Here is a 27,813-nt window from a genome sequence, read left to right on the forward strand (position 1 = left end):
TCTCTGCAGAGCTGCTTTCCAGCAGGTCAACCCCCCAGCCTGTCCTGGTGCATGGGGTTGTTCCTCCCCAGTTGCAGGACTCTGCACTTGTTCTTGTTGAACCTCATGAGGTTCCTCTCTGCCCATCTCTCAAGCTGTTCGAGATCCCACTGAATGGCAGCACAGCCTTCTGGGGAATCATTCACTCCTCCCAGTCTGGTGTCCATCAGCAAACTTGCTGAGGGTACACTCTGTTCCCTCATCCAGGTCGTTGATGAAGATGTTGAACAAGACTGGCCCCAGAACCCATCCCTGTGGAACTCCACTGGCCACAGGCCTCCAACTCAATTCTGTGCCACTGATCACCACCCTCTGGGCTCTGTCATTCAGCCAGCTCTCGATTCACCTTACCATCCACTGATCCAAGCTACACTGCCTGAGCTTTCTGATGAGGATGTTGTGGGAGACGGTGTCAAGAGCCTTGCTGAAGTCAAGGTAGATGACATCTGCTTCTCTCCCCTCATCTAGCCAGCCGGTTATGCACTCATAGAAGCCTATCATGTTGGTCAAACAGAATTTCCCCTTGATGAATCCATGTTGACGCCCCCTGATAATGATCTTTTAATTTATATGTTTAGTGACTACATTCAGGACGAGTTCTTCCATCACCTTTCCAGGGATGGAGGTGAGGCTGACCAGCATGTAGTTTCCTGGGTCGTCTTTCTTGCCCTATAAAACATACTGATATAATAAATTAATGCTTGTGCAACATTCAGACCACTGCTGAGGTCAGAACAACAATGTATTCTGCCTAATATAACAAAACTATAATACAAGTGAATATACAGGTATGTACATTAAGCCTTAATGCTTTTTCTTGGTTTTGTGCTATGTGTTAAGGATTTAATATATATTGTGTTGCTTTGCCCAGTGCAAGAAGGCTTATGCAAAACAGCAAAAACACCTCCCTTAAAACTCTCTGCTAGTATCTGTAAATATCTGTTCGAATCTTAGTCTATAAGCTTGCAACTAATAAGCTGGCAGTTTCTTTCTCTTTTGAAATTGGGGGCATTTTCATGAAGACTGTTTCTTGTCTTACTGAGACATCTACATCCAAAGAGAAGTTAAGCACTTCCTAATACTAATGAATAATCTGTAGAAGGAAATAAGCACCTTCTAAGCTAGGTTTGAAGTTCTTTAAGATGAATGTGGGCTTAACTCAGAAGGCTCCTATGATCATATTGTTATCTATAAAATGCAGGAAAAAATGGAATTCACAAGCTCAGTATTTATTTTGAACTACTGATGTATGAGTATCCTCTTGTTCATCCTTTCTCCTTCTTGCACCCCTCTCAGTGTCTTCTTCCCTCCTTGTTCCTTCTTGCTGTCTAAAGAGAGTGAAATAATACTAAATAGTCAGTATCCGTTCACTTTGGAAACAAGTGATAAATCTAGATTCTTCAGCCTGGAGAGAAGCATAGAATATCAGCAGTAGGGTTGTATATCTTGCCAAAAATTGAGGCAGATCTAGTTGCTATTAGTCACAGCCTTTGATGTACAGAGATCGTGCTCCTGTCAGCAGTGCTGAAGTGCTGCAGAAATCTGGCTGGTAGGTTAGGGAGGCTACTGTGACATTGGGAAAATCTTATCCAAAGGCTAAAAAAAATTGATAGATCTGAGTGCTTTTTAGCAGGATATAGTTATGCCAGCAGAGTTTTGTGTGGCTTTTTTTAGAACTGTCAGTAGCTGTTAATAGTCCTAGCTTTGTTTTTTAAGGCTTATATCAATAAATTGAAGTGGGTGTCAGGAGATTGGGACATCCCTTTTTTCTATACTAGCTAGCAACAGGACAAGGGGTAGTGGGGTGAAACTGGAACACAAAAAGTTCCACTTAAATATAAGAGAAAACTGTTTTACTATGAGGGTGACAGAGCAGTGGCACAGGCTGCCCAGAGGGGTTGTGGAGTCTCCTTCCGTGGAGATCTTTAAGACCCACCTGGACATGTTCCTATGTGACCTCATCTAGGTGAAACTGCTTCTGCAGGGGGGTTGGACTAGATGATCTCTAAAGGTACTTTCCTACCATTCTATGATTCTGTGATATGATTGAAGTGGTATAAGCTCAAAGGACAGATGTTACTCTAGACAAAAGTTTTAATGGAACTCTGGCTTCAGGTTTTGGCAGGTCCCAAACTCAAGATTCAAAATAAAATTTAATAGGTAGGTTCCTAAAGATTGTGGGCAAGTACTATTAACAAGTGGTGCTTGTAACAAGCTCACTTAACATTTTTTTGTAAGCTAGCTTGGTGATTGTAGGCACAAGATGTGCAAAAAGCAATCTGATAATGCATAAAGGTGCTGTCAGTGAAGTGTCTTTAGCTGAATGTCTGAATTGCAGCTTTTAATAAGAACTTCAAATTTTCATCTTGAGGGACAGATACACATTTTGTTTTCAATGGCTTTAGTCTAATGACTGTGAAAGAACAGGTTTAAAGAGATTGAAATACAGAAACTGTTTGTTCTGATATCCATTTAGATTTTTTTTAAAAAGAAAGCTTTAAAAAATGTATTGTGAACTTGAGGTATTTTCTCTTCTAGGAATTGGCTATGCCATGTCCCTGTTGGGTCCTGCTATTGGCTATGTCTTAGGAGGGCAGCTGCTTAATGTTTATATTGATATAAAGATCCCAGAAAGGCAAGATACAACTTCGTCTTTTGCCTTCTCTTTTCTTTTCTGGATAATTCTTGTTAACATCTTCAGCTTTCCTCCATGTGAGGAACAAAAAGTTTTTGGTATGAAAATACTGGGTTCTCAATAGCTTCTTTAACTTGATAGTAAGTTGCATTCACAAGTTATTTCCCACAGTGAGTAGCCACTCCACTTTCCATTGTGTGTGAAACTGTCTTTTTAATGCAAACATTATTTCTAGTTTTTTGAGATATTGTCTGTTTTAAAGATGATTAACCAAAAATACTGTCTTTTGATTAGTTGCTTATTTAGTTAGATTGCCACTGTTGCATCTCTTGTGCAAAAAAGTTTCTATGAGGTAGGATATGAGATCTACCAGTTCAGTGAATAGTCCACTATTCAAAAAAAATCATGTTACAAAATTGCACTACTATCCAGCAACTTAATTTACATTTTCATTTCCTATGTTTGGGCAATCAGTGCAATGGCATTCAGAATTTCAATATTGCCTATTGCATAACTCATTGATTATGAAGATTCTAAAAGCAGCCTTTTCAGTATCTTAATGGTGCTACAGAGTATTGACATCAGGGCCAAATGGTAACCTTTAAATTAGAATGAATTTGACTAATGAGTTGAAAGGTGTACTTCATAGAATGCAATATTGTTATAACAGAGCTGATGAATGTGCTTTGAACAAGCAAATAACAAATTTAATACATGTAGGAAACAAGAAGATGTCAATACTCAAAGGTTTTCTATTAAACCACTATTAAAAATAACAATTCCAGACCACTGACATATGAAATTAATGATTTGAATTGATGAATGGTAAATGTGCTTTTTCAAAATTGTTTTTCCAGTACACAGATGGATCAAGATGACCCACGTTGGCTTGGAGCATGGTGGATAGCATTTCTGGCATGTTTTCTTGCGATTTGGCTTCTTATAATACCTTTTTCATGCTTTCCAAAACGTCTACCAGGTAACAGTTTAACCAAAGGGGCCTCTTGAGAGGGGAAATTTGTTTATACCTGTGGGTTGTAGATTACTGGATTGATTTATTCCTCTTCAATTATATTTCCCAGCTAATTGGCTAAAACGTGATAAGTACCTCAAATCCAGTATACACACTTTAAAACAAGGCAAATGGGCTAGAGTCAGGGTCTTGTGTATGTAATGATATATGGTAGGACTGGAAACAGGTAGAACATGGAAACTGATGGTCAAAGTTATGAATATGCTTGGGCTAAGCACCCTGGACTGTATTTAAAGCTGCTATATCACCCACCAGGAATCATAAGGAGATTCCATTGGCTTTACTCATTTATTGTCGTTTAATCTGTTATTATTTTGAATGGAATAATAAAGCATGACTCAAAGTATCCCAGGTCAGTCTTATAAAAAGAATAATTTTAATATAATTTCTGTTCAGGTAGCTATTATCTAGGCATGCCTTGGAAGAGCATTTTGTTATACTTACTATATTTAGCTGGAAAGAGAAATTATGGAGGAGAAGAAACAATGATTAGGGCACGGGGGGCAAATGTGAGGACAATTAAAAAGAAAATTTAAAAGTGGCTTCAGGATAACCTGGAATTGTTACATTATCCCTGATAGTATCTTCTTACAGCCAAGGTCTTCCAATGGAAGTGTGATGCTTTCAGCCAAACTATTCTTTACACAGCAATACGTTATTGATCTTTCTACGAATGTGTACCAATAAATTATTCAAGAAGACTTGTAATAATAGTATAATAATAATGTCTGAGCTAGTTTTCCCAAGCAAAGGAAACACTTACTTTGCTTAAAGTGTAAAAGCACGGGTGTTTAATGTTTACGTTGTCAATAAATATACCTATTTGTAGGAACTGCAAAAATACAGGCTGAAAAAATATCCGAAACTCATAATGATGGAAGTGAGGTTCTTGTTGCAACCAAGAATATTGGAAAAAGTTTTAAAGACTTTCCCATGGCTCTCCTGGTAAGGAAATCTTGAATTTACTGAAACTGATATGCCTTTTCAGGTAATATTTAAGTGTTTTGAAAGATACTTGCTGCTTTTGTGATGTGGAAGTCTCCAGTGCTACTTGATAATTCAACGCATATTCATTTTATTGATGCTTAAGATTGTTAAAGGGAAAAAAGCGTGTTAGTGAAGTTCCATGTGAGTATCTACTTTAAAATATTGTGACTTCTATCTACATAGTACTACAATCAAGTAATTTCTTGAGTGTTAAGTTACTTTTCTCCCCTAGATACTGCTGAAGAATCCAGTGCTTTTAAGTCTAATAATGGCCAGTGCTTCAGAAGCTTTAGTTGCCACTGGCTTTGCCACATTTCTACCAAAGTTTATAGAAAATCAGTTTGGAAAGACATCGAGTATTTCAGCAACTCTTGGAGGTACTATGGTTTTCATTTTTAAGTCTTAAATTTATTGTACCAATCACCTAATTTACAGAGCTGTGATTTATATAGGTGGAAGCTTATATAGGTGTCTCGTGTTTGATAAATTTGTGAGTATTCTTACATGAAATCCAGTTTTCACAGTATAACTGATATTTTCATATTGGTTTTGCCTGCCCTATAAAAACTCTGGTGATTAATTCAAGGGTGCAAATCTACTTGGGGTCTGTACATTCAGAAGACTATCATTTGAAGTAGAATGAGACTTCTGCATGCTGCTGGAACTAACTTATTCTTTTCTTATTCTTGGTGAAAAACTTTTCATTTTCTTCATTTAAAGTCAGCTACTAAAGGAAGCAAGAAGAAAGACTACTGGAAAAATGTGTTTACTTCAAGAAGGGGGTTGACTTGGTTTTTCTGGTCTTCAATTCAGTCATAATGATAATGAGAGAGCTTCTGATAAAATCACATTAGGATACTTTTTAAAACTACTGTGTACCTGCTTCTGTACTTGGTTTACTGTCAGTTATTCCTATTACGTGATATGTAGAAGTAATAGAACAGAGGAAGGCTATGAAAAGCTGGGTATTGTAGAGATAAATAGAAAAATCTGGTGTAAGAACTGCAGTAGATACGGTTAGAGTATTAACTCTGAGACAATTGCATTTGAGAAACGGCAACCCATCAAGGCAGATAGGCCAACAGATGATTGGGATATGACAAACTTAATATTTCTGGAACGTGTCCTGCTAAATTACTTCAGCTGTATAGTGCTACAGTAAAAGCATATGCTAATTGAAGTGCTCTTTTCTCCAGCAAAAATGTTTGTGAGAGACTTTCTGAATTACTTAACCCCCTGAATAATAATAGATAGTGCTGTCACTACTCAGACATTAGTACTTCAAAAGACAGTGTATGCAAGTTTTACGTAGAAATACGTTCAAATACATGCTCAATTATTAAACAGTAGTCCAAAGAAAGTGTAAAGCTGAATGTTCCATTTTGACTATAGACCTTGTCTAGATTTGAGTTGAAAATATCCATAATCAAATGTACTGCTTTAAAGAAATGCCTGTACTTAACGTGGAAAGCCAGCTGTACCTGAACTAATTGAGCTACTTGAGCTAGCTAGTCTAAGCATTGCAAATGACCACATTATCTATTTAAGCTACCTTTGACTATGGGGATTTGGCCTGTAGTTCTGCCACTGTGCCTGAATTATCCTCAAAATTATCAGTCTAGCATAAGTTACGCTGTCTGTGTTGTATTGTAGATTAGACATATAAAATGCTCTGATACATATTTGGAGTTCTAGTAGTGCAAAGAGGTGACATCATTATGGACTATAACAGTAAAACTGACCCACTGATCTAGACTTTAAAAATCTTTCTATAAATTATTATAAATTTAAATAAATTACACTGTCAACTTGAACTTCTGGAAAGGCTAAAGATGGTGTGAGGGTAGAATAAGTTACTTACGCCAACCAGTTCTGGTAGTATGGCTTGAAAATGGCATCACATGGACTGCATCTTAAGATACAGGTAACTTGTGATTATTTTATTTTTATCTTTTCTCAACATATTGCACTGCAAAATGCTTCGTATGCTGCTTTTTTATATAATTGCTGATGTCTTGTTTTCCTCTAGGACTTGTATTAATTCCAGCAGCAGCACTAGGCCAAATCATAAGTGGCATCTTGGTTTCCAAGTGCAAAATGGATTGCAAAAGCATAATCAAGTTCATTATAGGCACTTGTTCTGTGGCCCTACTATTAAACACAGTGTTTTTATTTGCTAAGTGTGGGAATGAACCTTTCGCAGGTGTCTCTGAAACATATAATGGGTAAATATATTTTAATACATTCTTGAATTTGATATTAATGTTTAAAATGTTACATAACAGAATATAAAACCTTTAAAAATGTCATATTTTGCTTAGATTTATGAAATGGAAATGTTGTGGAACTTTAGTTCATGGAATCTTTATGTAACACATGACTAAGAAAAGGTAATGATTGGTGCAAAATGTTCTGAGAAGACTGGTCTTGCTTGACAAAAACTCACAGCTTCTGTGACCCTTCTAAGTGCAGTAGCCATAGTATTGAATACAGCTAATTTTGTATCTCTCTAGAAGTAGCATATCTTTTGTATCGTAATAGCCAACTCTTGACAACCTGGGCAGTTTGTTCCTGGAAGGAATCTACACCAATTTAATTATAGCACACTGAGGTACACTGCATCTATTCTTGGTGAGGAGGAGAAGACTGTGGGGAGACTTTATGGCAGCCTCTGGTAGTACCTAAAGGAGGCCTACAGGAAAGCCAGAGAAGGACTTTTTGCAAGGGTATGTAGAGACAGGACAAGAAAGAATGGCTTTAAACTGAAAGAGGGTAGACTTAGATACATATTAGGAAGAAGCTCTTTACTATGAGGCTGGTTAGGCAGTTCGCCAAAGGGGCTGTGAGTACCTCATAGAATCATAGAATGGTAGGGGTTGGAAGGGACCTTTAGAGATCATCTAGTCCAACCCCCCTGCAGAAGCAGGGTCACCTAGATCAGGTCGCATAGGAACATGTCCAGGCGGGTCTTGAAGACCTCCAAGGAAGGAGACTCCACAACCCCTCTGGGCAACCTGTGCCACTGCTCCCTCACTCTCACGGTGATACAGTTTTTTCTTATGTTTAAGTGGAACTTTTTGTGTTCCAGCCTCATCCCATTACCCCTTGTCCTGTTACTATCTACTATAGAAAAAAAGGGATGTCCCAACCTCCTGACATCCAGCCTTTAAATATTTATAAATGTTAATAAGATCACCCCTCAGTCACCTCCAGACTAAACAGCCCCAGTCTCTGCAGCCTTTCCTCGTATGAAAGATGTTCCATACCCCTGATCATCATGGTGGCCCTGCGCTGGGCTCTCTCCAGCACTTCTCTGTCCCTCTTGAGCTGAGGAGCCCAGAACTGGACACAGTACCCCAGATGAGGCCTCACCAGGGCAGAGTAGAGGGGGAGAAGAAACTCCATTGACCTACTGGCCACACTCTTCTTGATGCAACCCAGAATGCCATTGGCCTTCTTGGCCACGAGGGTACATTGCTGGCTTATGGTTAGTTTATTATCAATCAGGACTCCCAGGTCTCTCTCTGCAGAGCTGCTTTCCAGCAAGTCAACCCCCAGCCTGTACTGGTGAATGGGGTTGTTCCTTCCCAGACACAGGACTCTGCACTTTTCCTTGTTGAACCTCATGTGGTTCCTCTCTGCCCAACTCTCAAGCCAGTCGAGATCCTAGTGAATGGCAGCACAGCCTTCCGGGGAATCAGCCAGTCCTCCCAGTCTGGTGTCATCAGTGAACTTGCTGAGGGTACACTCTGTCCCCTCATCCAAGTCGTAGATGAAGATGTTGAACAAGACTGCCCTCAGAACCAATCCCTGTGGAACTCTGGACTCTGTCATTCAGTCAGCTCTCGATCCACCTCACTGTCCACTCATCCAAGCCACACTGCCTGAGCTTTATGATGAGGATGTTGTGGGAGACAGTGCCAAAAGCCTTGCTGAAGTCAAGGTAGATGACATCCGCTGCTCTCCCCTCATCTAGCCAGCCAGTTATACACTCATAGAAGGATATCAGGTTAGTCAAACAGGATTTCCCCTTGGTGAATCCATGTTGACTCCCCCTGATAACCATCTTAGCCTTCATGTTCAGTGTTAACATTCAGGCTGACTTGTTCCATCACTTTTGTAGGGATGGAGGTGGGGCTGACCGGCCTGTAGTTTCCTGGGTTGTCCTTCCTGCCCTCTTTGAAGACTGGTGTGACATTGGCCTTTCTCCAGTCCTCAGGCACCTCACCTGTCCTCCATGATTGTTCAAAAATGATGGAGAGATGCTTAACAATCACATCAGCCAGTTCTCTCAGCACTCTAGGATGCATCCCATCAGGACCCATTGACTTATGAGCATTAAGCTTGGCCAACAAGTCTTTAACCTCTTCCTCTTCCACCCAGGGCAAGTCCTCTGCTGTCCTGGCCATCCTGTTGTCCTTGCCAGACTGGGCTTCCTGAGGGTCAGCCTTGGCCGTAAAGACTTAAGCAAAGAAGGCATTCAGTACTTCAGCCTTCTCTGTATCCTCAGACACCAGGGCACCCTCAGTGTTTAGCAGTGGGCCCACATTCCCCCTCACCATCCTTCTGCTGCTGATGTACTTGAAAAATGCCTTATTGCTGTCCTTAACTTCCCTGACTAAATTTAATTCTAGAAGGGCTCTAGCCTTCCTAGTTGCACCCCTGCATGCCTTGGCACTGTTCCCATACTCTTCCCAAGAAGCCAGCCTCTGTTTCCACCTCTCATAGATGGCTGCTTTCTGCCTGAGTTGTCCCAGCAGATCCTTGCTCATCCATGGAGGGCTCCTACCTCCTTTTCCTCCTTTCTTGTGCACTGGGACACACTGATCCTGGGCTTGGAGGAAGTGGTGCCTGAAGATTGACCATCTTGCATTGGCACTTCTACCTTCTAGAATCATATCCCATGAGATCCGTCCCTGTAAGTGTTCAAGACCAGAATGGATGTGGGTTCGAGCAACTTGATCTAGTGCAAAATGTCTCTGCTTATGGTAGAGGATTAGAACCAGAGGGTCTTTAAGATTCTGGGGTGATTGCATGGAGGTGCACATCATCTTAAGCTGATTTCAAATATTTCACCAGAAAAATGTACACATTATTGTAGCATCAGGTTCTAGCTCATCTAGCCTTCATTTACAAAGGAGGCTTGCTTTTTTTTTCCTAGTAAAATGACTGGTAGAGGCAGATATTTAACGTAAAGACAGTGTATCTCAGTGACCCAAGTTGAAGAATCAAATGGGTAGAGTAACTGGTTAGAAGAGACATAAATAAAATTTTTTGGGCTAACATAAAAGACTTCTCTAAACAATACATAATTTCCTTTCTCTTAACAGGGAAGTTCTCATTACTAATGAGAATGCAATCTCATTTTCAGATTGTTGTAGTAATTGTAATAAAAGCTCCAGGATTAATATTCTTTTTGTTGATGTGAACAAAGCTTACCCTTTAAACCAGTATAACATTGTGGGGGACTGAGGGGGGAAGTCAGAAAAGTGAAAGTAAATACAAAGCAAGATTAAATATCTGCAAGGATAAGACTGGTTTAGAGACTGGATGTCTAGATCACCTTTTAAAACTTCAATACTTAATATATGTAATCAATTCACCACCATAGGCGCTATATTCTACAAAATGCCTAATCATGCTTTATTAAGGAATTAGCTGTAATTCTTATAGTTTTAAATAGTACACATTCTGTAGCATGAGCAGTACTTAAAAGCAGGAGGAAGGTAGCTAGCTGTGCCAGAACTATGCTTTCAAGTGGCTGGTTGTTCTGTCATGAATTGACAGAGCCAGAGGCAACTCCAGCTATTTGAGGGTCTGCCAAAGAGCCAGATGCTGCCTTGTAATGTAACTCTAGCAGGCTGTTAGCTAGGGACTGCTAACTACCATTTGGAAAAATCCTAAACATGAACAACACGCTCTGCAGCTGGGTGACAAATTTAACAAAACTTTTCTGTTTTCCTCAGATTCCTCACTTCAGAAAAGAGTTAGGTACCACTATCCTGTACAAAGCAGAATCTGTAACTTATGGTCTATATGGTCTAATGCTTAAAAATGTCTTTAAACCTGAGCAGGATGGGGAAGAGGATCTTTGTACTTTACTGACACATTAGCATGAAGTGCACTGTGAAAATGCAGAAGATGGGTAGGATGGGGAAATAGGTTCTGTAGCCTCTAATGCACATGCAAGTTGTCAATACTTATAGGAAAAATAATAAATATCTAATCAACAGGTAGGCTTAAATAGTTTCTGTGCTTGAAATTTGTCATTCTTTTTGACTGACTTAAACTGAGTATATTAACACATAGAAGAAGGCAGGAAAATCATGTTTTGCTCGTGGAAACAATTAAGTAACCACAAATTGCAGAACAGGAAGGCTACTAACTTTCCTAGATACTTAAAGGCAATCATTGACAGAAAGAAAACTGACAAGTATTACAAGAGTTTCCAAAAAATGCAGACTGATGTGAAAAACTAACCAGATATTATTCAAGTCTCTCATTTAGGTAAATATGAAAACAGTAAAGTAGATAATCTTAAGGTTGCATATTCATAGTGCTTGGAGACTGTAGTGATTGAAGGCCTTTGAGTTCTTTAACAGAGTAGGAATTTAATGCCATAATAACCCTTTATTTGTATTTCCTTTTCCAGAGAGCATACAAAATAAATAAGCCAAATTTCATACACAGATGACTGAAGGAAAAAAAGAAAAAAAAAATCCAAATTACCGTTTGTTCCATCTTTACAACTTGCTGTATCAATTGACAAATTCAAAGGCCAGGGTTGACATTAGAAACTTAAAAACATGCTCTATTTCAGTGTCTGAAAAAATTCTAGTTGTAAGATTACTGTGGGCGTTTCAGAACTGTGAAAACTATGATGCAGAGTTTGCTTGTGGAAAGTTTGTGGTTACATATTGAGCAAAAAAATCTGAATGTAGCAACTGAATACTGAAAAGATTATATAGAAAATAATGTGTGAAGCTACCCATATTTCTATACTAGGTATTACAATAATGAGCAGCTGACAAAAGGTACAGCTGAATTGATTCTTCTTGCAAGTAGAACAGTTTTATTGTATGTGATAGTTTTGTGTAACTTCAGCAGTTAATGTAGTTTAACTATTGCTGAAGAATTCTTAATTACAGCAATTTGGAGTTAACAAACTCTGAAATAAATCTCTCCACTTAGCATCCATTGTAAAATATGGCACAGTTTTGTCAAATTCACTGTTACATCTTGGAATATGGTTTATTCAACATGTGATCTGTGTGAGTATAGTTAGTGATACTAATATAGTGCGAGTTCTGAACCTGCTTTCTAAGAAGGAATAAGCAACTGAAAATTGTAGCAGTGGCTTTAACAAATCTATAAGCTTGTGGAAAAATAGCCAAGTAACTCCTGCTTGTACTGTTGAACAAATGCTTTTGAAAGAATAAATTGAGAGTGCTCTGAGAATTTACTTAAAAATAAATGCAGATTCATTTTTGTGGAGATTTTGAAGGAAGCGTTCATGGCAAGCATTCTCTTTTTATTGAAAAACAGCCTGGAGGTGAGGGAATTGGGGAAGTCTTTAAGTTTGATGCCAGAAACACATGAGTACAGGATCACTTTCAAATTAATACGTTGATGAACAAGATATATTGTTGTAGTAACTGTGTTTGTTACTAAATTAGACAATAAGCTGCCTTCAAATTACTGGTTTTGCCGAATTACTCAATATTTCCTTGAAAACTTGAAGGAACAGAAATGCAGTGACTATTTCTTAGTTCTGTTCATTACCACAAGACTAGGACTCCTTTGTTTTGTTTTGCTGTGAAAGAATACCCAACCCCTAGAACTCTTAAAGACTAGTGGCCTAATCTTCTAGGCATCTTTAGAAAAGTGAAGTTACTTATCATAAGAACCTATGTACTCTAAACTGTATTTCTTGTGGGTTTTTTGTTTTTGGGGTTTTTTTCTGACCATGCATAATTAAAGGCTAAGTCTCTCTATATTGATCAGGGAATGGAGGCATTTTCTGCATATGTAAACAGGACAAAAGTTGCCACTGAATTGATCAAATACTTCTAGGCTTGGCATGACTCAGGCTGACAAGGCACTTCATGAACAAACCGGTGAATTTTCTTAAGGTGCACTATAGTGCTTTAAACCAGAGAAAACTAACTTAATTTCATTCTTCATATGTAGAAGAATCAATGTACCTTAGTAGGGTTCGACTGTACTACAACCAAATGAAGTACATAGGCAGTTATGATGTCCCTAATATTCCATGTGAAGTTTGAATTCTGTGTAAGTAATCAGCTTAATTCCTAGGTAAATTATTTGTCCACCTAGGATTTGTAACTATCTTAAATTTTCTTGAAGAAAAGGCAGGTGTCTTTTAGGTAATGAATCTGGAAATTTTAGTTTACAGTAGAATATTTAAACTACTGCCAGTGTTACTTCCCTTGTTTTATCTGACTGAACTTTAAGCCTGCAAAGCTTCTTTACTTAGTAATGCATTACTACTATAAAAGCAAAGGGTGTTTTTATTCTCTCCAGTCGTATCCTAAGGTGTCCCCTCATGCCAAACTAATTTCTCATACTAATAATATAGTGAGATTACTTCAAATACCACCTATTATTATCTATACTGGACGTAAATGCCTAAATTTAGAGTAGTTACAGTAAGTGAGAGTTAAATTAGACTTTTCTCCATCAGCTACTCCCTAAACAGACAGGGAAAAATCTTTAAGGTTCTTTTGCATCTTGTAAGACTTTGTATAACATAGCACCCTGCACTTAGCTGGAACAATCTAGATGTCTGCATAGCAGTGCTAAAAACAGTAAAAATGCAGTGGATTTGCAACTGCATTTGAATCTGAAACAGGTGAAAAAATTTATTGATTTTATTCCAGGGTAAACAACATCAAGTAGTGTTTTTAATCTGGTTGCATTTTTTCTTAAAACTGTAAATTGAACAAATTCAAATGCAGAAGTATGTGGGAGACAGAAAATGGTACAAAAATGGAGTTGAAACAATTTCTTCATCTGTTTTGTAAATGGAAATTGGAGGAATATTCTGTAGGAGGGAATAGTAGCACAAAAATAACTAGATATAGAATAAATGAGAATTTCATGTAGAGTTTTAGCTACTATGAACATGGCTTATATTTAAACAATTAAGTGCATAATTTACCTGAATTAATGTTTTGAGGGTTTTTTTATCTATAATAAATACTGTATGATTTATTTGTGTATCTGCTGTTTATAACTTTATTAAAAGCCTATTGACTGTTACCTTTCAGAACAGGCATGTTGTATAACTTAACAGCACCATGCAATGCTAACTGCAGATGTTTGCGCTCCATATACTACCCAGTTTGTGGCAGAGATGAAGTCCAGTACTTTTCTCCCTGTTTCGCGGGGTGCACATCACATGTTTTTAACGACAGATTGAAGGTACTTTATTATATAAATATAGCTGACATGGTCCATTTTGGTTTCTTGCAAAATGCGTTCCATATCTAAAACATTCATCTCTTAGTATGACAGGAAATTGTAGTATTTCGGAATCCCTGTTGGTTACTACAAGAAAAAATGGGGTGAATTGGAAACACATGTCTAAGTCGTCTCTGACCAATTGCTTTTTAGATTTACCACGTGTGGAGGGTGTAATGTTTAATATAAGATTTATTTACTTGAAGATATTACACAAAATGGCAATTACAATAAAGAGTTCAGTCACAAAATCAATGTGATTCCCATTATTAGTTTCTATATGATGCTCACTGTACCGATGGCTGGGCCTTCCCTGTTGTTGGGAAGGTGTATGTGAAGTCAGCTTGAACCCATTGCTTCTTTTGAAATTCTTCTTGTTGTTTGGCACTTTATTCTTTTATCTTAGACTGAGCTACACTCCCTCCATAGTGGTCTTGGCTAACTTGGAGAGACTTCTGTACGCTCCTGATGAACTTAGAGAGAAAAACTGATACCACCAGTTGATCCACTTGACTGACATAGCTGTTTTTCTGCACAGCCTTCTTTGCAACAGCTGTAGCCACTCAGAGCCTGCACTGTACTGTGAGCTTCATGCACACATCACTGTCTTGTCTTTTCTGAGCCTTCTATCGTTGTCAGGGTTCACTGGGCAGTCACAGTATGTTTCTTACTTCGGCAGTGTTGTAAGTGTTGCTTCTACTGAACTTTCTAGTGCTGAAAATACATTAAACCCAAAAATACCTTGAATAAAATTGACAATAAGAAAAGTATAAATCAGCAACTGTCTTGACATAAATTGTAGTTCTTTTCTAGGTCTTTAAGCATAACGTGCTATTTATTGTATGCATAACAACCTGCTTCTGTGAGTTTCTGAACCTTGGATGTCAGTTGTCCCTGATGTATGAATGGTTAGCCATGAAAATGACTTCCAGAACTGAGAGGCTTTCTGTGCTTGTCTTTATTAGTACAACAAACTCTTGGGCAGGGATGCAGGAAAAGCTTAGGAAGATCTTAAAGGTAGGAAAGCTGAATGAAAGGGATGATTCTGGGGGCCATTTAATATCAGAAAAGGACAATGGTAAATAAGATGAGATATTATCTGGAAGAAATGCAGATTGACTGTTGCTTATTGTGGAAACTGCACACTTCATTTTCTTTGAAAATGAACTTGGGTAGATTTTAAATCAAGAGCGTAAAACTATTGTTCATCTGCTTAAAAGGCTAGTTCAACATTACTTCTGTTTTTTCTTTCTTAAATTTTGAGTAGAGCCTCTCCCCCTCTCCCCCTCAAGTACACTGTAGTGTAAAAAGCAGCCTGTTTGTAGACTGTCATGCTAGGTGATCTTGGACTTCACAGTATGTCTGAAGAATGTGAACTGTTGTGGAGTCCAGTTTGCTTTGCTACTGTTGTAACTGGATATGTTATCTAAGCTTGAAGAATAAGGCTTGAGTAAATAGTTAACCCAGTTCATGACTTTTGAGGACCATTAAGATACCTTTTTCTGTAAGTGAGCTGAAGCTTTTGTCTTTTGTTCCAAAGTTATATTTTGCAAATGAAACCATTCTTGTATGGGGAAAGAGAAAAGGGACATTTCCTCCCTTCCTCCAACCCTTGACACCCTCCATGGTGTCTCTGTTTTCCAGGAGATTGTTTATTTGAAAATTATATGGGGGTTTTTTTACATCTATTGATATTAAAAAGAAATCTTCTTTTGAACACTTTAGCTTGCCCTTTCTTAATTGTAAGTGGTGTTCACTGCTTTGTAGTAAGAATTGAATGCAAAATTTAACACTTCAAGGCATATTCTATTGGTGTTTTTGTATATAATAAGTACTGCATATGGTTGTGCCTCTAACTCTACAATCTTTAGTTTTAAGGGCGTTTTGTGCTTGTACCTATTCCTCTACATAAAATGTGTATCATCACTGCTTTTTTTGGATTACAAAAATAACTTTTACTTGAGAGAGCTCTATCAGTCAAGTTCTGCTCAACCAGTTTTAAAAATGAAGGTTACCTTGTCATATAATCATCAAGAAATGGACTGTTTCCTATACTTTAAAGTCAAGGTTTATTCTTGTGTTCAGTGTAATGCAGACCCAACAAACGTCTGCTATATTAGTGTCCCTAAGTGTTGTTCTTAGAGTTAATTTTGTTTTACAAATTATTTGTAGGTGTACCACAACTGTTCCTGTATTGGGAAACCAAAAAGAGAAAATAGCTCAGAAGACTTTGTCTATGAAGCTATCTTTGGGAAATGTCCAACACAATGCAAATTTCTACCCATATTCCTGACCTTCTTCTTTTTTGCTGTTTTTTTTACATTTATGGCTGTTACTCCAACAACTGTGGCCATTCTCAGGTATGTTTTCTGGGCTGAGGATTAGATAGCGTTCTTGTGAAAACTCAGCATTTAAATACTCCAACTTGCTTTGGATTGTGGACTTAAACCAATGTGCAAGGAATTTGCTGTTGTAGTACTTTGTGTAGTAAGCAAGCAGAGGACAGATATACTGCAATTCACTGTCTGTAATTATGTTTAGTTAGTAGATACTGTCTGAAACTATTAGAAAAAAAAGTCTTAGCTGGCTGTGGCAAAATCTCTTGTGTGGGAGCACATCTAACTGTTTTAGTCAAAGCAAAGATAAATGAATGTGCCATCTGCTTGGATGAAGAAAATATTCAACTAGCCTATGTATCAGTAGTGCCAGCCTTTCAGACTGTAGTAAAATAGCAATCGGTCTTCTGTTCTTGACCTTTGATCCTGTCCTGGTTCAGAGTTCTGACTGCAAAATTGTCAAGAACTGTAGACTACTTTTCATCTGATATTGGTTTTGTATGCATGTTGGTCATTAATAGAAAATGTGACAGCATGTGTGTGGCTGTTGGTCTTTGAAATCAGTGAAACACCTATGCCAGGTATCCTTTTTTAGTACGTGATTCTCATTCTGAAAATAGATTGCTTTCACTGTATGTTGAAATCTGGATTGTATCTCTAGTACTTCTGAAGAGAAAATGTTCACAGTGTATTAGCATATAGGTATGATACATATGTTGCTTTGGGAGGGTGTGGTTAGATGCTCTTGTTCCAGCTTTCTAGGGAGGGAGTGGGAAGGGAGAATGATACACTACAACCCTGCTTTGTAGTGGCCTTCTGTTCAAAGTTGGAATTAGCAGCTCATCGTATTAGCATGGTGGCACAGTAATGTGAAGTGTTACATTATATTCAAAACTGAGCTGACATAATTTTGTTTAGATAACTTTAAGCAATAACACTTGAAATTTTGAATCCTTGTATACATCATTTGAAAAGATCAGTTTTTATGGAGGAGAGGAATGTAGAAAAGTTTAAATTTGAAAAAAAATTAAGTAGCTAAATGTGGAGTACGTTACTACAGTATATTTTGATACCTCTTCCATGGACCTGTTTTGTGCGACTCATTCACCTTTCTCTACTTGTATTTAGGAGTGGGGTAAATAACTGTCAGTGATGTTTGTCAGTGACTGATGAGAACTGCTTATTTTGGATGATTTTTCTATGGCTAGTCCACATATGTACTCCAAAACAAGGGAATAACTCCTGAACATTTAAATACTGTCTTTTTTTAGCACTGACTGTACTTCAAAGATACAACTTACTAAAACAAAAAAAAAAACCACACAGCAAAATTGCATAAATTAAGTTAAGCTATATTTAATTTTTATGGTAGTATCTTTAAGATGCCATCTGGATTAAATGTTTGTTGCTGGTGAAATATGCAAAAGAAATCGGTAGGAGGTAAGGAAGTACATTTTGCTACTTATTAAGTCATTATGTTGAATTAGATAGTATAGGCCAGAAGCGATTAATTGTAAGGTCAGGTGACTATATGTATAGGTTATAGGAAATACAATATCCTGTGTTGTGCTGAAGCTTAGTTTCAATTCCCATACTTACGGAATAGTAGCATAGGTTGTATCCTAACACTGTCTTTGATTGTCTGTGGAAAAAAACCCAAGCAACCCATTCAAAAGCATATCGGAGTACTGCTAGTAAGCTAGCTTTTTATTTATACTGGTTTGTTAAACTAGTTCAATCTAAAATTTATTGATGAGCTATTGGAGTTGCTTCTGTCCTTTGTCAAAACACTTCTTGAAGTTTGGTTACTTGTTCTGCACACTGGATTTCTAAAAGCCTCTGCAATTATCAGGTTAAAAAGAGTATATTAAGACAAAGCACAGTCGCCAAGGGACAGAGCAGAGAAGCAGAAAGTTAAAACTTGTTTACCAAGTCTTAAACTGCAAATTTTGTTTACAGGTGTGTGCCAGATAAACAGCGGTCATTTGCTCTTGGAGTACAGTCAGTGTTTCTACGACTACTGGGTATGACACTCTTGTTAGACTACTTGCATCTGAATAATCGACCAATTTGGTATTCTTCTAGACTTAAAAATAATGCATTAAGATGCATTCAGAGGAGCTTGAATGTAGGTATTCTCTGAATCACTCAATTCAGTTTTCTCAGGCATATTTTAAACTCTTGTTTTAGTCTTTAGTACTTCTTAAATGGCATACTATTACTGAAGACTGGGATAAGACTCAGTTACTGATTAGACTTATTGATTAGTCAATATATTACTACATTCATTCCCTGCCATGTGAAATCATGTGTGGCAGTGTGAGTTCTATTTTCTGTATCTCTTGAAACTCCTTTTCATATAAGTCACTCTGCAAAGTAAAGCATAACATAAGTAAATAACCTCACAGGTAGAGATTAGCTGGGAGGTTGTATTAAGTGATGTATGACGGCTTCTCTGTTTCATTTAACTCAAGATGTCTGAGTTAATACTAACTGATGGCTTCACGGGATAGGAGAACTTTTTGCGCTGCCTGTGCAGTCTGTGACTGAAGAAGGCAGCAACTAACAGCATTGCTACCAACAAAATACTTATGCTGTATGCTTGGAGTCACACAGGGGAGACAGAGGAGCTCTAGTGAGGACATAGCTGCTTGTTAGCTCACGAACAGTTTAGACCTTGAATCTATCAAAGAGACATGCAGTGATATAGCTGGAATGTTTATTATAAAATTGACTGTACCTTGGTGCAAAACACTTGTGCCTTTGTAAAGTACTGTAGTAACAAAAATCACATACATCTAAAATTCTGTGCAGGAATATTTTTAAACCCTGCACATTTCACATGACATTTTGCATAGAAGCATGGCTACGTCTGAAAGGTGGAAAATTTAGAATTGAACATATTAGCATAATAAGATTTTAATTCTCTGCATTTGGAACAAGAGGAGTGTATATAATCTGAGGAAAGAAACTTTTCCTTCATTTAAGATCCTACTTCCTTGATTAACTCTTTTTCCACCTAATTTTAATTACATTTTTCTTTTCCAATGAAAACTGGGGAAGTTACGAGACGCTCAGGTCTTTGAACAAGCTTCTTGCTTGATAAAGTGAGAGCTGTATAAAGAATTAACTGATATTCTATACATCGTATTCTGTTAATTGAGAGGAATGGAAGAGGCACACTTGCTATGTAATATGAGCCTTATGAATTCAGTTAAAATGTTGTATTTAATGTGCAGCTCTAACACCTTGTCTCGCCACCAGCTTGGTGTTTCACTCTGTACATTAAGATCAGATAGGACTATTCTAATTCAAATGTTCTAACATGTTGCTGTGTTGTTTTAGGTACTATTCCTGGGCCAATTTTGTTTGGTGTTGCTATAGACAACAGTTGTACTCTGTGGGATGTCAGTGAGTGTAATACTAAAGGAGCCTGTTGGTCTTACGACAATGAAAGAATGGCTTATCTGCTGATGGGCATAAGTAAGTGACTGCTAAGTTACTAAGTAGATACATGTACAAGGTAATAGGTATACTGGCCTTGACTGCTAGATGGGCATTGTTTTAAAATAGAACCTTAAACTGTTAACTTTTTTGGCAGAAGTAGGGTTTTTTTTTTAAAAAAAAAAGCTTTTTTTTTTTCCCATAAATAGTAAAGCAAAATGTGATGGAAAGAGCAAGACAGTATTACATGGCTCTTAAAGATGACCTTGAAAACTATTTTCAGTAAATATAATACAAGATATTTTACTCTTTGGTCTTTATTGTCACATTTCATTTACTGAATTTGAAGGGATTTGCATACATTTCAAGATTATATGACTTGGTCTGTTGGCAGATTTAAGAAGCTTTTTTCCTCTTGTCAGATTTCAATTCTTTTCTCTAAATTAATATCAAGATGTTAAATATCTCAGAGCACTATCTAAAAAGTTTCCCAACTCATTTAACAATATTTTCAAATGTGTGAGGTCTGAGAGAGGGAAGGCAGGCTATACCTTCATCTGTGAGAATGGCTCTTGTCATGTCTTCTAGCAACTGTGATACAGTTTATAAACTGAACTGCTAACATCTAATTTTGAAACTGAAGAAACAGGAATCACAGCTTCAGATTTCAGTATCTCACACATATTTTTGATAGAATACAGTCCCTCCTCTTTCCTCTCTCTTCTTCCGCTCCCCACCCCCTCCACCAATTTCACAGGCCTTTCGGTGTACCAGTAATGAGTAAATGCGACAACCTTTTCAGATAACTGAGGAGAGAACACTTAACAGGTCTGTACAAGGGCTGTTTTGGTTTGTGGCAAGGAGAATATTGATGCAATGAAGAACAGTACTGGGACAGGGTAAGGAAAACTTGCACTTCAGGCTAGAATAGGGCAAAGAAATACAGAAGTGAAGTACTGGAAGTAGTGCCTCCATGCAAGAACTGGCAGGCAGTTAAGGAGTCTGGAGTCAGTTGGGAGACTATCTTTACCTGCCCTTTTCACTTCATGTGAAATACATTGAAATTCACAGCATCTGTTCAGAAGTCTGACTGTATACCTCATCATATGATATTTATAAATTACATTAAATATCTTGTGTGCTATTAAAAGATGACTGCAACAGTGGCTTTTGTATTCTCTGCATTCAGGTGCTGCTTGCAAAATCATCACGATCGTCTTTGTGGTCATGGCAATGTGTTTGTATAAGCCTCCACCAGCAAGTGCAGTCTTGTCACAAAAGGATTCAGAAATGGTAGCTGGTATACACACATAAAGGATGAGCAAACTGAGGACTTTCAGAAGAAGCCAGTAAGAGTAAGCACTGTTAAATCATTTGTACCAAAGTTCTTGCGCGCTGTTACCTAAATATAAAAGATGATAATTCTTGAACAACTTGAATTATTTGTGAATGTGCATGATTCATTTTCTAACTTGCTAAACATACTTTTTAGTGTTCCATTGTGTATATCCCAAAAAGTGACACTTAAATCTGCCATCTCATTTTAAGTGTCTTAATTTTTAATTTAAGTGAAATAAAAAGTGAGCAAAATGAGCTGCACTGGGCTGAGTCCTATTTTCCCCTGCTTATAGAGTAGTACCTAAGTGAGACTGAAGTGGGAGAAAACAAGTAACTTGATATATTAAAGGGAACTGTGGATGTTTAAAGTTGACTTTTTTTAGTGTGCACATAATCTGGGCTAGTGCCTTAGTTGGGGATTTTCACTGTAAATACACTTGGAAATGTGTAAATATATTCGTATATTTTAAAAATATTTTTACATGTTAATGGCATTTGGTCACTAAGTATTTGTAGAAAAATCTAGATAGATAGTAGATGACAGCTGAGTTTGTAACAGCAAAAGATTTACGTACCTGAGTTTGTCTGGAATATATGCAGAAAGTTGCTGTCTGGCTGCTATAAATGTTGTTACCTTTTTTTCTATGAAATTTGAGAAGTAAACCTATTTTCTTACTACTTCTGTGTATGCTATGTTACTTCTGAGTGATTGAGTTCTAGGCTTCTCAACTCCAAGAACCACAACACTGAAAACTCACACACCATATGAAGTCTAGCACGAAAAGAAGGAAAATACAATATTAGCTATTCTTTTCAAGTTAGTTTTGATACCATATGGTGTGTGTTTGCGTAGCACAATGGATGTGCTATACAAATTAGCCACTCTTAATGGATTTCAAGCTACATTACTAGCTACTAAAATATCATTCAGTATTGACTGGAAGTTTTTAATGAGCAAGATACATTCTGCACTGGTTTTATGTTGGTAGTGTAAGCTTCCTTTCAGTTGCACTAGCTATGCATGTCACAGACTTGTGATGCCCTTTTCATCTGAGTCCATGGACCGTACTCATTTGCTCTACCTAGATTTTTATGCAAGTGCCACCTCACAGGATTGTGGCATATGAGTCATATTTCATCTAATTCTTTAAATGCAGCTGTTAATCGCTACTTCATTTAATTATACAACTCAAGAAGAAGATCCTCTAACTAATGAAGAAGAACTGTTCAGAAAATTAAGCAAGTTAAACTATGCCTCTGTACAAGACTTCTTGACTTTTGAGGCAAAGGATAAAAGGCACAGATACAATTGAACTTATGCTTGTTCTGTTTAGTTAAATGTTTCCTGTTAACATTATTCCCTGATAAAAGGTGCCATAACAAGATGAGTAACTTCCCTTGAAAGAACTAAATAGTGATCTGCCATAAAGTTCAATTTCTAGTTTTTTGTGTAGCATATAGGAAATCGCTTAATCATAGTAGAGACATGCACTGTGGTAGCTAAACTGAACTTGCTTCTCTTGTTCAGTTTTAGTCTGTGAGATTATAGTTTACTTTTTCCACTGCTTAACATGATTGTGTCATTTACAATACTTGTGGGCAGAGCAACAGAAGCTTTGTCTTCTGAGGAAGTTATTATCACTCTTAGTTGCATTGAAATGATTTTTTCACTGAAGAGGAAGGAAGTATTGCCATAATATGAAATTGCAGTCAATGCTAAAGGCTATTGCAATTTGTAATCTAGCCTTTAGATATATTGTTGAAGATTGCTGTTACTAGTTTAGAAGGAGCAGCTCAAAGATTAGAAGAGAGACCAAATATTTAGAACTGGATAACTTTAGTATTCCGTTCATGTCATAGCAATGTTAAAATAGATGTAGCAATACAAAACAGAACATAGTAGATGTGTCAAAGATTTTACTAAGTAAAGGTAAACATCACAGACAAGCTGAACAAGTGCACATAAGGTATTGGGACAATAGGTTGAATTAAAAGCTGTCCAAATGTCTGGACTCAAAAAGCATGAAATCCAGTTCAAGTCAAGTCAATGGTGCTGTACCCACAGATAAATGCTGGGTCTAATCCAGTTCAAAATCTCCATTAATGGCCTGAATGATGGGACAGATTGTGCTGTGGAGGAGTGGCTGATAGACCAGATGGTTATGCTGCCCTTCAGAGAGACCTTGACAAGATGGGCAAATGGGAGCCTTATAGAGTTGCAAGGAAAAGTGTAATGACCTGCACCCAGGGAGAAATAATCCCATGCCTCAGTAACATGCAGTAGACTACTTCTGCTCTGAAGTCTTCTTTAGAGAAGACCCTTGGGTTTGTGCTGGACAAGCTGCCCATGAGGCAGCACTATACCCTTTCTGCATAAAAGGCTGTTGGCATAATGGGCTGCATCTGTGAAGGCACTGTCAGCAGGGTCAGAGAGGTGATCCTTGTCCTCTACTCAGTGTTGGAGAGAACACACCTGAAACTGTGTGCAGGCCTGGGCTCTCCAGAATGAGAGCATTACAGACAGGTGGTATGGATTAGGGCTACAAAGATGATTAAGGGAATAGAGTATCTTTCATACTGAGAGATCTGGGCCAGCTCTCTTCATCCAGGAGAAGAGAAGGCTTGGGGAGATCTGAGCCTTGAAGAGATGGAAGCCAGACTGTTCTTATTAGTGCCAAACTGTTTGGACAAGAGCCAGTGGGCACAAACGGAAACATGAATCTCTGAACACATTTTTTTATTAACTTGGAAGATGAGAAAACTCTGGAAAAAAAATCCTGAGAAATTCTGGGATACCCATTCTTGAAGATGGTTCAAACCTGACTGGACGTGATCCTGAATAATCTATTCTGGCTGACCTTCCTTGAATAGAGGTATTGGACTGGGTGTCAATCAGTCCCTTGCAGTATAAGTGGTTATGTGTTTCTCTGAAATGCTCCTCAGCGTGGCGTTTGTCTCATTCACCATATTATGTTTAACTTCTGTATGGATTCTTGTGAGGGAAGACCTGTCTGTTCTTGCAGTGTCCTTTGGTTCCTTTTTTTTGTTTGTTTGGGGTTTTTGTTTGTTTGTATTTTATTTTTTAATATTAGCTTATTTCTCCCATTAAACAGCATTTTGCAGCTAATACTGTATGTGTGTCTCACTAAATAGTATTAGTTCTTTTCATGTTAGCAGCGATTAAGCATTCCAAACAGTGTTTGACAGTCTTCTGTGATTTGTACATGCTCTGTGAATGACTGTTTAAAATTCTTGGACTGCTAAATGTTTGGACTCATATCTTTGACATTGTATCAACTACCATAGATTTGGGGTTTAAGAAGGACCTCAAGTATTGTCCAAAATAAAAATTATTTAAAACTTTTTAAAAATTGTATTTTCTAACTGGCATGATTATGTTTAGAAACAAATTCCGATGCAACTAAAGTTGTCCAGATAAATATTTTAGCTCATCTGTAAGCTACTAAAACTAAGTGTATTGGTCTGCATCACTAGTGCAAATAGTCTCCAAAACTTTACTGGAACCTCTGGTCAGTAAATCCGTAGGATTCCAGGAGTCCTACAAAGAAGTAGCAGTAATTAGCTGTTAACAATTGAGACTAAACTTGTGATTCAAACTCTCCTTGTTGTGTGTTCTTTCATCTCAAAATCAAGACTGCATTTCTCTCTTCTGCAGGGGAAGGATTATGATGAAGTAATCTCAAGTTCTGGCAACTCAAAGCTGGAGTCCTGTTAAAATAAGCCCATTCTTTGAGCACTACTCCAATATCTTAATGCCAACATTCACTACAGATATAGAAGAACGTGTCCCTGGCTTCATGAATACTGAGAAAGGGGAAAGTCAGAACTGGATTTTTTTGTGTGGCTACCATACATCTAATTATTTAAATGTGTAAAGTATTATGTTGTTGTAGTTTAGACTCGTCCAGGGATAAAAGACCACAATTAGACTCAAGTACCAGAGACTTGAGAATTGTCAAAGGGTGGGGAGGGCTTAATTGCCGTTTATGGTTCCAGACAAAACAGACAAGGCTACTCAGCTTGGGGAAGGAAACAAAATAATTTAATCCACAACTAACTAAAACATAACCATAAACCCCCAAAACATATCAAACGGAAAACAACACAGAGTGGTGAAATGATGAAGAGCACAACCAGCCCTTTAAGACCACCTTCTCCCCACTCGTCCTCTCTTCCCGGCCTCAGAGCCCTTATCCCAGTGTCTTTATCTCCTCCCCGGCTGAATGGCTCAGGGGGGCAGGGATTGGGAGTTTCAGTCAGTTTATTCCTGATGACTTCTGCCATTTGTCTCTCCTCAGGGCAGGCGGACTCCACGCCGGTCCTCCCTGCTCCTCCACAGGTCCTCCCTGCTCCTCACACACCCGTCAGCTCTGCATGGGCTGCTTCAATGTGCATTCATCCCAAAGGCTGCAGCTCCTCTCTGCCTCTCGGGTGTGTCTGCTCTGCGGCCCAGATGCTCTCCAGCATGTTCTGGTTCATGGCCTTCACCTCTTACAGTATCTCACCTGTCCAGGTGCACTCACCCAGAGCTGATGGTGGCTCTCAGTCCTGCAATTGCCCTCCATGGGTTGCAGGGGTACAGCCTTAGTTCTCAACACAGGTTGCAGAGGGGTCTCTGTTCCGGCACTTCTCCTTCCTTCCTCCTTCTCTGACTGTGGGGTCCACATGGTCACCTCCATCTTGTACCACTCCTACACCTCCTACCAAGCACTTCAAATTCCTGTCCTTAAATAGTGCTGCCAGAGGTGCTACGTTGGCCCAGCTGGGCCGGAGGTGGGTCTGAACCCAAGAGCGAGGGGAAAGTCCGAGAACTCTTTACCAGGTCTTCACTACAGCCCCCTCCCTGTTACCAAGCAAAAGTGGCTCCTCACTAAACCAGACATGCAGTCCATTTGCACATGGTTAGAGCTATCTGAACAAAATGACCTGAAATGGGTTGGTTGTAAACAGAATAAATCCAAGTATGTCTACAGACATATTATGGATAGAAGCATGGGAACCTTAGGAGTGCAGCATCTTGGTAGCTGTTTTTACATATCTGTAGTTCAGTTACTGACCATTACTGAGCTGAGGACAGTGGGCCATGTGCAGCTTTCTGGTCTAAAACATGTTAAAGGTAGGTCAGGTATAAGCAAGTGTAAGAAAATGGCATCATGTACGAAAGCAGCATAATTCATGTCTGAAAGTCTTCAAAAGGGTTTGGAGTTGAGTAGTATTTGGGAATGAATGAATGCATGAGAAATACTTCTGTAATCTTTTGTTACAGTAGCAGAACATACACTAATGATTTAACATATTACTGGAATGGGGGCTTTTGTTGTTTTGGGTTTTTTTAATTGTTGATTTGGGTTTTTGGGTTTTTTTTTTTTTTTGGCCAACAGATGGCCCTGTTTCTGCTAACAAAATTCAGACTGTTTTTGTTATTGGAACATCGTGGATCTTTAGAGTGCATACCAGAGAATATGCAGCTTTCAAAAAAAAAAAAAATCTGCTAATGGAAGTGTGACTGGTGTCTTTTGTCTGCTTGATTTCTGGTTTTGCAGTGACAATAACTTTCTTCTTGTGGAAAATATGCCTGTTTATGGTTTCTTTTTGCATGCGGCACTTTACACAGCTATACTTTTGTATGGGTTCTTGTGTTTGTGCCCTTATGTGAAACAGGCTGTGTTTGTGCCCTTATGGCCAAGAAGGCCAATGGCATCCTGGGGTGTATTAGAAGGGGAGTGGTTAGCAGGTCAAGAGAGGTTCTCCTGTCCCTTTACTTTGCTCTTGTGAGACTGAATCTGGAATATTGTGTCCAGTTCTGGGCCCCTCAGTTCAAAAGGGACAGGGAGCTACTGGAAAGAGTTCAGTGCAGGGTCATAAAGATTGTTAACGGAGAAGAGCATCTCCCTTATGATGAAAGGCTGATGGAGCTGGGGCTCTTCAGCTTGGAGGAGACTGAACGATGAATATGTAAAAATATTCATTACAAATATGTAAAGGGTGGGTGTCAGGAGGATGGAGCGAAGCTGTTCTCAATGATGTCCAATGATAGGACAAGGGGCAGTGTGTACAAACTGGAACATAAGACGTTCCAAAGAAATACAAGGAAGAATTTCTTCACTGTGAGAGTGACAGAGCACTGGAACAGGCTTCCCAGATGGGTTGTTGAGCCTCCTTCTCTGGGGACACTGAAAACCCATCTGGACAAGTTCCTGTGTGACCTACTCTAGGAGGTCCTGCTCTGGCAGGCGGGTTGGACTAGATGATCTTTTGAGGTCCCTTCCAATCCTTAAGATTCTGTAAATCTGTGATTCTGTGATTTTGTTTCTTTTTCTCTCAAATCCCCAGGTAACATAGGTCAGTTAGGTTAGGCAAGCTTTGGACAGAGACAATCAATTTTGTATGTCAGTAATAACTGATACAAGAAAGCTGGAACACATTATTTGTGTCCTACTCCCATCGCAAACATATCCAGAAGAGTGAGTCTGCTGTATAGAGGAATCTTGTGGATT

General features: G+C 38.3%; 1 protein-coding gene across 1 annotated transcript in view; it reads left to right on the forward strand.

Annotated features, from left to right (window-relative positions):
• The window catches only part of SLCO4C1 (solute carrier organic anion transporter family member 4C1), a 34,038-nt gene extending 12,767 nt beyond the window's left edge, over window positions 1–21,271 (forward strand). Inside the window, exons 4-13 of the mRNA XM_062018881.1 lie at window positions 2,578–2,674; window positions 3,532–3,653; window positions 4,537–4,652; window positions 4,927–5,071; window positions 6,724–6,919; window positions 13,985–14,138; window positions 16,350–16,537; window positions 18,473–18,537; window positions 19,859–19,996; window positions 21,147–21,271. Of these exons, the coding sequence (XP_061874865.1) occupies window positions 2,578–2,674; window positions 3,532–3,653; window positions 4,537–4,652; window positions 4,927–5,071; window positions 6,724–6,919; window positions 13,985–14,138; window positions 16,350–16,537; window positions 18,473–18,537; window positions 19,859–19,996; window positions 21,147–21,271 (1,346 nt within the window). The remainder of the gene's footprint in view (window positions 1–2,577; window positions 2,675–3,531; window positions 3,654–4,536; window positions 4,653–4,926; window positions 5,072–6,723; window positions 6,920–13,984; window positions 14,139–16,349; window positions 16,538–18,472; window positions 18,538–19,858; window positions 19,997–21,146) is intronic.
• The last annotated feature ends 6,542 nt before the right edge of the window (window positions 21,272–27,813 follow it).

The sequence above is a fragment of the Colius striatus genome, chromosome Z, assembly GCF_028858725.1.
Source record: "Colius striatus isolate bColStr4 chromosome Z, bColStr4.1.hap1, whole genome shotgun sequence".
NCBI lineage: Eukaryota > Metazoa > Chordata > Aves > Coliiformes > Coliidae > Colius > Colius striatus.